Source organism: Geotrypetes seraphini, chromosome 1 (genome assembly GCF_902459505.1).
Source record: "Geotrypetes seraphini chromosome 1, aGeoSer1.1, whole genome shotgun sequence".
Classification (NCBI taxonomy): Eukaryota; Metazoa; Chordata; class Amphibia; order Gymnophiona; family Dermophiidae; genus Geotrypetes; species Geotrypetes seraphini.
The window spans coordinates 454,161,003-454,177,166 of record NC_047084.1 but is presented as its reverse complement, the minus strand read 5'-3'; the positions used below and the strand labels follow the sequence as shown (position 1 = coordinate 454,177,166).

At 40.5% G+C, this 16,164-nt stretch overlaps 1 protein-coding gene across 3 annotated transcripts in view; it reads right to left on the bottom strand.

Moving 5' to 3' along the window:
* Nucleotides 1-521: 521 nt before the first annotated feature.
* Nucleotides 522-16,164, bottom strand: part of WNK3 (WNK lysine deficient protein kinase 3) — a 464,585-nt gene continuing 448,942 nt past the window's right edge. For all 3 annotated transcript variants that reach the window (XM_033921773.1, XM_033921790.1, XM_033921782.1), the window contains one exon: nucleotides 522-4,116. In XM_033921773.1, the coding sequence (XP_033777664.1) occupies nucleotides 3,802-4,116 (315 nt within the window). In that variant the 3' untranslated portion in view covers nucleotides 522-3,801. The remainder of the gene's footprint in view (nucleotides 4,117-16,164) is intronic.

Below are 16,164 nucleotides of genomic sequence, written 5' to 3'. Positions count from 1 at the left end.
GAGTGAATCTGCAGCACTTGGGCAATTCTCATGGCACCGATGAAAATAAAAGACTAGGAATTGAGAAATAAAATCACGAGCAGAAGAAACTATAAGTTCTCACCAAGGCTGCAGAAACAAACTGAGCTTTAAGGGGAGTGTCCGCAGAGATGACCTCGCAGAGGGGGTTGGTTTTATTTCTAAGTTCTACAGCCAAGGCTGGAATAGATGCACAACCCACAGGTGAAACTTCCAGAGGTTATTGTATAAGAATGGGCGATCATGCACACGGTGAGCCGCTTTGTGCATCAGGTCAGCAAACCAATCATTGCTAAACCAGTCAAAACCAGTTTAGCGACGATTGTTAGACGATTGCTTACTTTTGTGCATCTAGCTCTTAGACTAAGCTTTTTGAACCAGGTCTTCTTGTACTTATACACAATTTGTTGGATAGTACTTTAGAGTAGGGTGCAAAATAAAAATGACATTTGTGTTTATAAAATATTTACATCACACAATTATACAAAAGCCTAAACCAAACATGTATTAATGACTTCTTTTAATGATTCTGTTTTTCCAAACTTTACAAGAACTTCCTTCAGCTGAACAAAAAAAAAAAAATTACATTTCCAATGATGGAATGTTAGTTTTCTAAAATACCCCAAAAAGTGCATGCTGCTTCACTAAACAAGTACTTTTGCAGTAAACAGATCAATTTTCAGATGGCACACACTATTTGAAAGAGGAGAATGCATATAAAGAAAATCATACATTATACAGATTAAACAAAATTAGAGATCTGTTAAAAACTTGACAAAAGAAATTGATATTAACCATAGGCCAAGGAGTACAACTGAATGACCTCTGCTGATGGCAGTTTCAGAATTACACTTTGGAGATCTCTGCCTTGGTCTTCCAATGACATAGATTATTATATAAGTCAAACAAAAGGGCAATTCTGGAGAAAACCACAATCCTCAATATCTGACACTCAAAGAAACAATCAAAATACACACATCAAAATTTAACCAGGCAGAGGACCTTGCAATTTGAAGCAGCAAATTCTTTATAAACAAGTTACTTTAATGTTTCAATTGTTTTATTTGCTGACCTAAAAATCCTCCCTCCCCTTCGCCCCCCTCCCCCCCAAAAAAAATGAGTTGCTAACAACATGACTACATTTGTAAGAAAAAACTGAATAGAAGGAAGGTGCATATGCTGGCTGTTTAATTATTTTTTAATAATTATTTTCCTGTTAAAAGGCTGGTTTGTCTTTATTCTGATAAGATGCAGTTTGATCACAACATAAGGTTGTGTAGAGCTGGTGAGTGTTACAAATTGCTGGCATTAGCAGCGGTGTGCTGCTTTGGTCAGAACCAGCTTCTGAAGAGTAAGAGGAGGAGAGAGAAGAACTCAGTAAAGATCTAGACAAGCTTACAATATTACATTTTGTAACCCTGTACAACTCTTTCTTTTTTTATTATTATTTAAATTTCAAACCAGCTTTGAGTTTAATCACTTTCCCATTCCTCATTGGGATAACTTCTTTTCCACTTAGTATAAAGATAAATGCTGGTGGGTAAGAAGAGCATGAAGTCACAGTTTAAATACAATCAGAAAAAATGCTACCATGTCACCCAGCCTGTCTCACAGGATGCTTCACAGTTAATGACAGGGCCAGGTTTAAGCCCTGCAAGGCCACAAACTAAAAGGCAAAATGCAAGCTGCTGCAGGCAAAAGTGTCCTCACATACATTCTAGTTAATACCAAAATGAGGTAGAAAAAAATAAAAGTAAAATTGGATGAAATGTAGCAGCCACAAAAGGGCAGCCGAAACTGAAGCAGTACTAGTGAATGTGATATATTCCAGGAAGGACTGAAGGACCAAAGATACCCTTTTACACCTTCCCAAGAATTTACACTTGCTATGGCACGAAAACGTAAAGGATGGAGACAGACAATCATACAACAGCATCATTATACAGAATATAGGCAAAATGACTACAATCAAAGAAAGTGTTGCTCATCCATAGGCCTGGTTCAGATTTTACAAAATTGAAAGGATGGAAATTGGTACACAGCTTTTATACAAATAACACAAAGAAACAAACAGCATTATTTTTCCCCCCAATTGGTATTCTACTCAGAAAACAAGACAATAAAAACCAAAAATCCTTCCTTCCATCTTATGACCAGTCAATGCTACTATCACCCTCCCCTCTTCATAAGCTTAAAACAGGAAAGAATTTTAAAATAAATGGACATGTCAGTTATCACAGAAACATAACAAAATGTTTAATTCCTGGCCCCTAGTGATATATTGCCATCCTGAGGAAGTTTTTTGGGGTTTTTTTCTGGCTTTTTTTCCCCAGAAAGAAAATGCACCCACTGTGAGGAAACAACAATTTCATAAGCAAATAAAAGTGATGGAAAAAGCACAAATTACAAAATCAGTGTCAACAGTTCAAGTATAAAACTTTTCAGTATTCACAGTCGATGTGTCTATGTTCTAAAGCAAATTCCACCTAATAACAGAAATAATGAATTCAAAGTGAAAATAAAGTGTGTCATGAATACTTGTCATCAATTCTTCATAAACAAATCAACCTTTTGAAAGACCCCTCCCACACACACACTTTTCTGTACAAAGTTAGCCACCACCAACTGCCATGCAGCAATCCACTATAAAACATCTTCTAAACTTCAGAAGACTAAGTGACATTTTGTTCCCTTTCAGCTAAAACCTGAAAAGCTAAATTTAACAAGGCACTGCAAAAGTCTGCAGGCTGTGGAGGAGGAGCTGTGTGGATGGCAGCAAGAAATATTGGGAGGAAAGGCGAGGCCACTATATGCCTACCCAGACACAAAAGCTCTATAACAAAGACTAAGGTCCAGAAAATGTGGGCAAACAAAGGAAGAAAAATTGTTGCCCATTCTGTTCTACATCTCAAGAGCCTGTGCAACAATGAGAAAAGGTTACAGTCCCACTGCCATTAAATTCAAAAATGTGCATGCCTGAAGTTAAAGAAACTCTAAAAGCCCAGCTGAGTGCTGTAGACAGGGATTCCCTGCTGCTGGGGCCTCCACAAATACCATCTCTCTTCCAGAAGCCAGTATTTATACACTACCCTTACCAGCTACAAATCTATTTCCAGATACAAAAACTAATGGTGCATATCACAAGCAGAGAGAACAGCAGCCTAACAGCTAGTGATCCATCCATATCAGTAAACAGCAGCTTGTACACAGGAGAAATCAGGACCCAGAAAAAAGTTTTGGGCTCCCGCTTGTAGTTTTTATACCTCTTTTAGGTTCAGCAAAAGCTCATTCATCCCTAACAGTGAAGTAAGGACTCAAATGGCCACAACCATCAGTGGATCAGTCTACTCCTTAGTCCTGAAGCATATTTTTCTGCTGAACTTCTTCTGGAAGGTGGAGGCGGTAAATGGGCAAAAATTCTCCCCCTTCTCCTTTGCATCATAATAAATTGACATGCAATTTAAAAGAGCAGAAACCTGTGGCCTTGGGGAAGCTGAAAAGCTAAAGATGAAAATTCTTGGTAGTTGCAAAGATAGTACTGGTATGCTGAGATACCTAGTGCAGCCTTTTCAAATAAATTTTTGTCAACAGAAAAAGGAGCACATGGACAAATTGCAAGAACACATCAAATTGTGCTGCTAGACCGGCGGCGTTCAGCACTGGAGCTAGCCACCAAGAAACACAAAAGAGAAAGAGATGACATAGCACATCTAAGTATGGAGAGAACAGTGTAGTATCTTCTCAAAGGTTGCAGCATACACATGATCTCTTCACTAGTCTTGCTCATTTCGGATTAGGGGGTACTGTAGCTGGTTTCTGAACTGGTGTTGCTGGGTACCCCTGTAAGTTGATGCCAGTTTGGAATGGTCCCAGGGGTGAAGGAGGAATAATAACCGGTGGCTGAGTTGTGCCTGCCCACTGCAGTGGGTAGCTGCTACCTCCTATGCTACTATACTGGCAAATGTGCTGCACAGTATATGCTGCCCCTGGGAAATGTGGTACAGGTACACTTTGAGGTAGTGCTGCTGGCACAGCACCATGAATAGGCGGGAGAGAAGAGATCCAGCCAGAGGCACATCCCACAGGAGAAGTCAGATTCTAGAAGAAAAGAAATATAGTATCAGCATCTCCAATGGCTACAGAGTATCAGTGTCTTCCCTACTGCATCTTTCATTGACAAGTCTGATACAATTACTACTCCTGGTGGATTTCTGCATGTGTAGAATTTACCACCTTCACAGGATGTGTAGAAGTCAGCATGTGCTGTGCAAAATTCAGCACATGCAGCAGCAGCTCTGCTCATTCTCTTTTCCCCTCAAGCACTAAGCAACTATGGCAAGAAGAGGAGGAAGTGAACTGTGGCACAGTGTGTCACTTCCTCCTCCTGTGCTGGCTTAGACCCGACTGTTTATGTGAATCGCAATCCCGTGGTTCACATAAACAGCCAGGTCTAAGTCAGCACAAGAGGAGGAAGTGACCTATTGTGCAGTGGGTCACTTCTCCTTGCTGTGGGAGCTTAGAGGGGGAAGAAAAGAGAGAGTGAGCAAAGTTACTGCGGCGGCTTAATATTCAAGTGCCCTGCCATGTTGAAAATGGTTGAAAATGAGAAGGGGCCAGAAAAAAGGTGAGTATGCAATGCGGGACAGCAATGTGATGGCTTGCAATACTGGATAGGGAAGGGAGGAAAAATACACTGATAGCTGGGGAGGTGAAGAAAAAGAATGAGATGTTGAGGAATTGCATGTGGAAGAAGGCTTTAGGGACAGACATAATTATGGGACTTGGTGTGTAGAGACCTACCCTGTAATTTGCAGTCATATGAAAAAATAGGTCCAACTCCACAGCAGACACCAAGTACATTAGATTTTGTAAAATCCCTGGAAGACCGATTGTTTCTTTACGAGGCACCATCTTGGAACCTTTATTTAAATTTTAGATTTTATTTTTACAATCATTTATAAGTAAAGTTAAATCCTACATTTGAGATGCAACTCATTTCTTAAGGAAACTGCACAATTCCATTGAAGTGGCTCCTTTTTATATACTGGTGACCTTAGATGTGGTAGCTCTCTATATGAGTATTCCTCAAGATCAAGCTTACAGTGTCAAGGAGTGGCCATGGGTACTGTGGCTGCTCCTAGTATTGCCAATCTCTTCATGACACAGTTGGAGGAACTATCTTTGCACCCTGCCCATCAGTTTCAACACACAAAAATGTGAGTGCGTTTTATTGACGATATATTTTTGGTTTGGATGGCTTCTCATAGTAAAAAGATTCTATCATTTGGATAAACATACTTAATACTTTATTTATTTATTCAATTTTCTATACCATTCTCCCAGAGGAGCTCAGAACAGTTTACATGAATTTATTCAGGTACTCAAGCATTTTTCCCTGTCTGTCCCGGTGGGCTCACAATCTATCTAATGTACCTGGGGCAATGGGAGGATTAGATATCTTGCCCAGGGTCACAAGGAGCAGTGTGGGTTTGAACCCATAACCTCAGTGTGCAGAGGCTGTAGCTTTAACCACTGCGCCACACTCACCTCCTCCTCCTCCTCATTTATGATTTACTGTTACTCAAAGTCATCATTCAGTGTCTTTTTAAGACATGGAAGTACGGAAAAGGGGCTGTACAAAACAGTTGTACATAACAAAGACACAGAAAAAAAAGAGATTATGTCCTTACCTTGATAATATCTTTTTGAGTAAATAGGTGTGTCATTCCAGACAAGTGGGTTATATCCCCATGGCCATGAATCATATTCAGAAAGAATCCACTCTGGATATTTTCTGGGTCCCTCCTACTTCCCAGGGAGCACAACTGCCACCTGCAGTTAGTACCCAAGCATTGAAGAGCTCTATGGACACAATGCGAAGTAGGGACAAAACTGGGAAATTTCCCAAACAAACCAACTGTTCTGCTTAAAGAAACACATACTTACTGTATATACTCGAATATAAGTCGAGACCCCCCTTTTCCCCCCCAAAAAAGGAGGAAAAATGGTTTATTCGAATATAAGTCAGGCGGCTTAATATTCAAGTGCCCTGCCCTGTCAGGCTCTGCACCTAGCTCCCTCCCTGCCAAGCTCTGCACCCAGCACCCTTCCCTCCCTCCCCTGTCAGGCACTGCACATGATGAGGATAATTGTATTATGCAGAATATAAGGGGGGGGCATAATTAATATGGCCCCCATAACAATATATATATTAGATACACTTTTAGTTAGGGCTTTGAAAGACACTAATATTATAGCTGAATAATAAAAATCCTTCACACACAGCAAAGTATAAACAGAATTCGCAGAGTACATATTTTTCCTTCATAGAACAAAATATTATGATTTAATGTTTGAAACAAGATGTTGGAGCCATAACATAGCAGGCCCCTGCAAATAAACTAAAAGTCACACTGACAGTTGTTGCTTGAGTTAGGGGAAATCATGCGACTATAAACATGTGGTTGCAGAAATGTATTGTTTAGCGAATGAAAGTTTCTGGAAAACATTTTTCTTCCAGTAGTTGTTTAGACGTTTAAAGAGAAAAACACATCTGTGTATGAGAACATAATTTTCTTCCACTTACATAGTTGGGAAAATTGACTTCGAACCCCAACTGCTGAAGCAAGAGAATTGTGGTTTGTATGGCTGCAAACACCCAATCATCAAGATAAGGAAACACTTGAAGACCTTGGGCTCATAATGCCCTGCTACTACTACCAGGCACTTGATGAATACTCTGGGAGAGTATGCAAGACCGAATGATAGGACTTTGTAATGAAAATGGCGCTGCGCCACTTGAAACTTGACATACTTCCTATAGGCCGGATGAACTGGAATGTGTGTAGGCTTCTTTTAGATTCAGAGAGCATAGCCAGTTGTTCCGATCTAAGAGGGGATATAGAGTCACTAAAGACATGTGAAAATTTTCTTTTATCACAAATCTGTTCAGGCCCCCTATTCCTCTGAGCAGGTGGAACTTTTTCTATTGCATTTAGAAGTAGTAAAGACTCTATATCCCGAAGAAGGAAGGACATCTGCCGATGATCGAAAAAGGACTCTATTGGAGGATGATCTGGAGGTATAGTATCAAAATGAAGAGAGTATCCCTCTCAAATTACTTTTAGAACCCAGAGGTCTGTTGATATTAATTCCCAGCATGGATAATAAAACTGGAGTCAGCCTCCGATTGGCTGAGGAAGAGGCTGAGAAAGAGAAACAGCAGCTATGCTCTTCATGAGTCTGTCAAAAAGACTGGCCAGGTTTCTGAGAAGCTGCAGGTTGAGCCTTTTGTGGATGCTGTTGCTTTTGCTTCTTTTGATGAGGCATACAAGGTGCAGCAGGTATTGTTGAGTAATGCCTCTGATAAGAGTAAAAAGGCTTGAAAAGTCTAGAGGTTGAAGGAGGTTTAGACTTGGTTTTAACCAAAGCATCCCAATGTTTTTCATGGTCCGTGAATTTTTGTGACTCATTTTCAATAGAGTTATCAAAAAGCTCATCTCCCAAACAGGGAATATTAGCGAATCTGTCTTGAAGATTGATGTCCATATCCGAGACTCTCAGCTATGCCATACATCTCATTGCCACTGACATAGCTGAAGTTCCAGATGATAATTCAAAAGCATCATAAGCAGATCTTGCTATATATCATTTAGCAAGGGAGACATACGGAAGATATTGTGAAATTCCTGTAGATGCTGAGAAGGAATATATTTATCAAAAGGCGGCAATTTTTTAACAAGGTGCTTTACATAGCAGGAGATATAAAAATGGTAATTAAGGACCCTGCTTGACAACATGGAATTCTGATAAAGGCGACATCCAAATTTGTCCACAGTGCGCCTTTCACGTCCCGGCAGGACTGAGGCGTACACCTTTAATGGAAAAGATTTTTTTAGCGTTGACTCCACAACCAAGGATTGATGTTGAAGTTGTGGTTTATCAAAACCTGAGAAGACAAAATTTTATACAGAGAATCAAGTTTACTGGGAGCCACTGTAATGGTCAAGGGTGTTTCCCAATTCTTGTTAAGTATTTGAGAATACTATGCAATGGTAGTTTGAGAAGTTCCTTAGGAGGCTCATCATAATCTAGGGCCTCTAGATATTCAGTGCTGTAGGCAGAATCAGCTTCAAGTTTGACAGGCAAGTCTTTGCCTAACTGTCTTATACATTTTATAAGAGAGATCCTTTTCAGTAGGTGATCTTGTTTTAGGCGGAGATTTCTAAGGAGACTTGTCTGAAAGAGTATCATAAGCCTCAGTTGCAGAAACAGAAAAGTCTCCATCTGATTCAGACTAAGTCATAGTCATAAATAGGCTTTGATGGAGATATGCGTTGAGAGATCTGATGCTTTTGATGACTCCGATACCAATCCAAAGACGAGGACAACGAATGACGTGAAGCCTTCTACCGTTTAGAAGTACGTGATGAAGACTGGTGCTTTCTGGACTTCGAATGTCCAGGTGAACAAGAGGAGCGTCGATATCTCGATAAAATGGATTGACATCTTGGTGGACCTCCGATGGGATGATCGATGTCGAGGCGTCAAGCATCAAAAAAAGCGACGATGACTGGAGGAATATCCCTGATGGTGTTGCACTGAGGAAGCAGTTGTGGTACCACAGGACCTGGTAGCTATCTGCTCAGGCAGAACCAGTACAGAGGGAGTCGATGTTTGTGCTCCCTTTTGAAAAATTCATTGAGCTTTTCACAGAAAGTACCAGTACCTGTGGCTTGTCTGCCAGTACCATTAGTGCAGCAAATTGCCTCAGAGAGGGTGATCTCAAAGAGGATGCACACCTCAAAGGAGAGGCAAGCCGCAAGACAGAGTGTTGCTGCTTGATCAGCATCAGGGGACTCTATGCAAGAATGATCTGCGATGGTGTTTGAGACGCTTGAGGCTTCTTAGCTGGCTTACTGGATGGTGCAAAGTCTCCTGATAGCGATGTTGAAGTCTTCGATGTTGATGGTTGTAAATGTAAAGCATTATTGGTGTTCATGCCAGTCCCGAACAGTTTCTCCTGTTGAAGCTTACAGCTTTTAGTTGAACACTTCTGCAGGGCAGAACACCAAGCACAGGACTCCACTCGGTGTTCAGGCCCAAGGCACTGTAAGCACCAACTATGTGGGTTGGTGATAGAAATTGGCCTTTGGCACCAGCAGTACTTTTTGAAACCTGTTAATGGTTTGGACATGGACGGAAAGACATCAGCCCAATTAAACTCAATGGCTGAAGAGAAAACCAAAACCTTGAAGGGCAAAGCCCACAAGAGAGAAAGAGAAAAAAATATTTCTCTCTCCTCTTTTTTTTTTTTTTTAAAGAAGGAGACAATATGAAAAAAAAATTTTTAAACTACAAAAACTAAGTAAAAAATTTGTGAAGTGGGAAGGCAAGCACAAAATTTGAACAGGGTTATAAAAACACGACTTCTTCGCTCCATGGAAACTAAAAACTGAGGTACCGCGAGCCTACATTGGGCAGGAAGGCACTTGAAATGCACAGTGCAGGCAATCGCAAACTTTCTAAGAAATCTTAAAGTGGCGAAGCACTTTTAAAGTGTCCATACCAGGGCTCCGAGGATGACGTCATCACAGGTGAGAATATGCTACCTGCTTGTCCTGGGACAATCTCTTTTTCTAGTGCAACAGGTTTATCATTCTAGAAAAGTGAGACATACCAAAGCAGTCTCAGAAATTTAGGGTGGGCTGACTGCACCAGCCTGTAACACTGAGGAACCAAAGGTGGTCTTCTCTGGACGTAATATCCACCATGTAAAACTTTGCAAATGTGTGGAGAATGGACCAAGTTGCCACTCTGCAAATCTTCTGTGGAGAGACCAACCTAGCTTCCACCCATGACGAAGCTACCCTTCTAGTCAAATACGACTTCACGGAAAGCACAGCAAACGTACCGTAACAGGTGTTATCCAGGGACAGCAGGCAGTTATTGTCACATGTGGGTGATGTCATCCATGGAGCCCCAGTAAAGACTGCTTTAAAAGTACATTGCCACTTTAAGAACTTGAGAAAGTTCATGAACTGCCCGCACCTCTCATGCACGAGTGCCTTCCTGTCCAATGCTGCTCGCGACTCCTCAGTTCTGTAAGCAAGCTAAGAAGCCAACCAGGGTTAGTGGGTGAGTTGTAAGAATATCTGCCTGCTGTCCCTGGATAACACCTGTTACAGTAACTGACTGTGCTTTATCCCATGGCAAGCAGGCAGCATATTCTCACATGTGGGACTCCCTAGCTTACTAGAATGGGATGGAGGGAGAGTTGACCATTAGGAAAATAAATTTTGCAATACTGCTTGGCCGAAGTGACCATACCGTCTGGAATAAGATTCCAGACAGTAGTATGATGTGAATGTGTGAACTGAGGACCAAGTAGCAGCTTTACAGATGTCATCAATAGGAGTGGAGCGAAGGAAAGCAACTGAGCTGCCATAGCTCTGACTTTGAGGGCTGTGTCACAACTCCCTAGTTGCAGCCCAACCTGAACAGAAGATACAAGAGGCCATCTATGTGGAAATTGTTCTTTTGGATACTGGACGTTCCAACTTGTTAGTTTTAAAGGAGACAAAAAGTTGAGAAGATATTCCATGTGTTTGAATTTTCTGCAAATAGCAGGCCAATGCTCGTTGAGTGTGAAGAGCTGTTTCCCCATGATAAGAATGAGGCTTAGGAAAGAATACTGGAAGAACAATAGATAAAGGTAAAATTCCGTGACAACCTTTGGAAGAAACTTGGGATGGGTGTGAAGCACCTCTTTGTCATGGTGGAACACTGTGAATGGAGGATCCGCCACCAGTGTTTCAAGTTCACCGACTCGTCAAGCTGAAGTAAGGGAGATGAGAAAAACCACTTTCCAAGTAAGGTATTTGAAATGAGCTGTAGACATTGGTTCAAAAGGAGTCTTTATCAATGCATCAAGAACCACATTAAGATCCAAACCACTGGAGGTGGTTTGAAAGGAGGTTTGACATTGAAAAGTCCTTTCATGAATCTGGACACAAGAGGATGAGCAGTGAAAGGTTTACCACCAAGGTTGTCTGGGCCACCAAGAAGCTATAAGAATCATGGTGGCCGATTCCTGCATGAGCTTGATAAGCATCTTGAGAATGAAGGGATTGGAGGAAAAGCACAGAGAAACTTGTGATTCCAATCTAGTAGGAAAGCATTCACTTCCAGATGGTGAGGAGAGTACTGCCAGGAGCAAAACTAGGGCAGTTTGTGGTTGTGGGGGAACGCAAACAGGTCTTTCTGAGGTGTCCCCCACTGAGAGACCCCACTGAATGACCACTAGTGTGGTTGAAGAAACCTGCTGAGCCTGCCTGCAAGATAATTCTGTTCCATTTGAATATACTGTATATTGCTTTCAGGAATATATTGCGAGCAATGGCCCAGGCCCAAATCTTCTGGGCCTCCTGACAAAGATGGAAAGACCCTATGCTAGATGTAATTTACTTAGATTTCAGCAAAGCCTTTGATATGGTTCCTCACAGGAAGCTATTGAACAAACTTGAAGGGCTGAAGTTAGGATCCAAAGTGGTGAACTGGGTTAGAAACTGGCTGTCTGACAGACACCAGAGGGTGGTGGTTAATGGAAGTTGCTCGGAGGAAGGAAAGGTAAGTAGTGGAGTCCCTCAGGGTTCGGTGCTGGGGCCGATCCTGTTCAATATGTTTGTGAGTGACATTGCTGAAGGGTTAGAAGGAAAAGTGTGCCTTTTTGCAGATGATACCAAGATTTGTAACAGAGTAGACACTGAAGAGGGAGTGGAAAATATAAAAAAGAATCTGCAAAAGTTAGAGGAATGGTCTAATGCCTGGCAACTAAAGTTCAATGCAAAGAAATGCAGAGTAATGCATTTGGGGATTAATAATCGGAAGGAACCATATATGCTGGGAGGTGAGAAGCTGATATGCACGGACGGGGAGAGGGACCTTGAGGTGATAGTGTCAGAAGATCTAAAGGCGAAAAAACAGTGTGACAAGGCAATGGCTGCTGCCAGAAGGAAGCTGGGCTGTATAAAGAGAGGCGTAGCCAGTAGAAGGAAGAAGGTGTTGATGCCCCTGTACAGGTCATTGATAAGGCCCCACTTGGAGTATTGTGTTCAGTTTTGGAGACCGTATCTGGCGAAGGACGTAAGAAGACTTGAAGCGGTCCAGAGGAGGGTGACGAAAATGATAGGAGGCTTGTGCCAGAAGATATATGAGGAGAGACTGGAAGCCCTGAAAATGTATACCCTAGAGGAAAGGAGGAACAGGGGAGATATGATTTAGACATTCAAATACTTGAAGGGTATTAACATAGAACAAAATCTTTTCCAGAGAAAGGAAAATGGTAAAACCAGAGGACATAATTTGAGGTTGAGGGGTGGTAGATTCAAGAGCAATGTTAGGAAATTTTACTTTACGGAGAGGGTGGTGGATGCCTGGAATGCACTCCCGAGAGAGGTGGTGGAGAGGAAAACAGTGACTGAGTTCAAAGAAACGTGGGATGAACACAGAGGATCTAGAATTAGAAAATAATATTAAATATTGAACTAAGGCCAGTACTGGGCAGATTTGCATGGTCTGTGTTTGTATATGACCGTTTGGGGGAGGATGGGCAGGAGAGGCTGGGCAGGAGAGGCTGGGAGGGTTTAGATGGGATAGAGTAAGTTTTAACGGAGATTTTGGTAGTTGGAACCCAAGTACAATACCGGGTAGAGCTTTGGATTCCTGCCCAGAAATAGCTAAGAGAAAAAATTTAAAAAATTTAAATTGAATCAGGTTGGGCAGACTGGTGGACCATTTGGGTTTTTATCTGCCGTCATCTACTATGTTACTATGTCAGCATGCATGCTTCTGGTAGAAAGAAGTTGCCTGCGGCCATGTCAAACAAGACTCTCAGATACTCTATGGATTGAGTCAGCATCAAATTGCTCTTTATAATAATAATAATTTATTTTCCTACATACCGCCCAACTGGAAGTTCCGGGTGGTTCACAACAAGAGAACTGAGACATATCAGTGAAGACACAAAATACAGTAGAATTCAGTGGAATACAATACAGTGAAATACAATATGATGCAGTACAATGTAATATAATATGAAATCATCGCATAAATTAACTAAACAAATAGGTTTTTATCGATTTTCTGAACTCAAGGTAAAATTGGGATTGGGCAATTAGAGGACACAGCCAAGAGTTCGTTTTTCCCGCTTGAAAAGCCAGAGTTTTGTCTATGAAACTTTTAAAACGACAAGCTTTCAGAGTGGGGTACATAAACATACCCAAGTTTCTTGTGTTCTTATTTGATGAGAATAATTTTTAGTTGGGTGGATAAGTATGGTGGTAATAGACCGAAGAGTGCTTTATAACAAATGCAGATGAATTTAATAATAACTCTAGTTTCAAAAGGGAGCCAATGAAATTGCACGTAAAAAGGGCTTACATGGTCAAATTTTTTTAATCCAAAGATCAGACGAACAGCCGCATTTTGAACCAGGCGAAGTCTTAGCAATATTTTCTTGGTTAACCCTAGGTATGTGATATTACAATAGTCTAAGGTAGATAAGACGGTGGATTGAACTAGTATCCTAAAGGACTCCATGTCAAAATATTTTTTTATGGTTCTTAGTTTCCATAAAATAGCAAAGCATTTTTTAGTCAGTTGGTCAGTATTTCTCAAATGTTAGGTGTCGGTCTAGAGTAACTCCCAAGATTTTGATGTGACTTGCTATCTCGAAATTTTGACCATTGAGTTGAATGGCGGTTTCCCCGAGTTTGTCATTGGGGCTAGCAAGAAAGATCTTAGTTTTCTCAGGGTTGAGTTTCAATTTTGACTGCAACATCCATTGTTCTATTTTTCACAGAATATTTGAGATTAGGATACTTAGTTCTGTTGAGAATGATTGTAGTGGTATTAGTATAGTGATATCATCAGCGTAAATGTAGAATATTACATTGAGACTTTGTAGTAAATTAGCCAAAGGGACTAAATATATATTGAACAGTGCTGGTGATAGTGGAGAGCCTTGCGGGACTCCACAGGAATTTGTCCATAGGGGAGAGTATTTACCTGCACTGTATACTTGATAAGATCTGTTTTTCAGGAAACCCTGGAACCATTTGTGTATATTACCTGTGATTCCAATTGAATTCAAGCAGCCCAATAGTAGATCATGATCTACCAGCTCGAAGGCACTGCTTAGATCTAGTTGGAGAATCAGGGCACTGGTACCTAAGCTAAATAGGTTGTTTAGTTGATTAATTAATAATGCTAGTATGGTTTCTGTACTGTGATCTGAACGAAATCAAGATTGGCAGTTGTGCAGGATATTAAATTTTTCTAAGTATTTGACCAATTCGTCATTTACTAAATCCTTCTAATATTTTAGTAAATAGCGGGATGATGGCTACTGGCCTGTAATTTTTTACACATGTAATGGGGTCTTTCGGTTTTTTTTTATAATGGGTGTGACTATAATTTGTCCTAGTTCCTGCCCAAATCGACCTTCTTGCAATTGGAAAAGGACCCATTTGAAAAGGTTTGCTCTGAAGGAAAAGGGTACGTTATTCAGTACGTTGCTAGGGTAGTTGTCTAATCGACAGTGCTTTTTCGTGTATTTAGAAAACAGTTTAGAAAAAAAGTTCCAAACAGGGGTGGCGAATTGGTCCCAGATCATATCTACTCTAATATCATCTACTGGTCTAGTTAAATTCAGCATGTCGTTAGTCTGGCCCCCAAATTGGCTTTTTTATGAAAAAGTCTGCTAGTTTATCAGCAGTTGGGGGGCATTCCATATTTGTTCGTTTTTTGGAATTAACTTCAAACAGAGTATTGACCAGTTCAAACAGGTCTTTACTGTTGGTTTTTACTTCGCCAGTTGTTTGCATGTAGTATTTCTCCAAGATCTTAGTTTTATATTCTTTAACTTTTGCTCTCCATTTAATCTTGTCTTCATCCTTACTGGATTTAATCCAGACTTTTTCCATCTTTTGTAGTACCCTTTTTAGTTCCGTTAATTTCTTGTCAGATATTAACTGGTCTATCTTTCTTAGAATATGCTCTTTTAGGTGCAATAGTATCTAGAATATGATCACTGAGATTGTTCCAATCATTTAAAAAAAAGTTTTCTGGATCTTCTTTAGCTTTTAATTCATAATGCGACCAGAATTCCGTTTGGTTTTTCCTTGCTTCTGCTAATAGTACTAGTACTGTTTGTTATTTTTATAGCCCTATTTATTAGATTTTTCTTGCCACTTAAAATTACATAAGCGGTGATCATACCAAGCCGTGTCACTCCACGACACTTCCATAAGATCAATTTTTGTATTAAGTTGCGGTTTTCAGAAGATCACCAGATCTATCTGGTGGCCTCTTTGATGTGTTTTTTCTTGACTTGGTGTAAAGAAATCTTGATAAGATAGAAAAGAAAATAGATTGTTAACATCAGCAGTCTCTTGGTCCATGTGGATGTTAATATCACCTAGAACAGGGGTAGGGAACTCCGGTCCTCGAGAGTCGTATTCCAGTTGGGTTTCAGGATTTCCCCAATGAATATGCATGAGATCTATTTGCATGCACTGCTTTCAATACATATTCATTGGAGAAATCCTGAAGACCCGAATGGAATACGGCTCTTGAGGACTGGAGTTCCCTACCCCTGACCTAGAAGGTGGTGATATGGCCCGAGCATAGTACTAGATGAAACAAATTCATAAGTCATTTTTTTGCTACTTTCCATTTCTTTGGGGGAATATAGAATAATATAACAATTAGACTATCATCTAGTGAGCATTGTGACAATCTACAGGTTAAGATTTCATAATCGGGAGTTAATCTTGAATCTAGTTTCTCAAAGTCAAAGGAGTCATTCAAAATGATTGCCAGACCACTACCTCTCTTTGAGTTTCTGGATAGAGGAACTATTTTGAAACCTTGGGGTAAGAAATCATTTATGATTACATCGTTATCTGAGATCAACCAGGTTTCTGTGATTAGGACAATATCTGGTTTGGTGTCCTTTAGCCAATCATGTACTAGATTTGATTTATTTCTGATTGATCGAACATTCAGGTAAGTGCCCTTCAGGTAAATTTTGCACTCAAGGGTGAGGTCAATAAATTAATGGGTTTCAGAGTTCTTAGCCTTTGT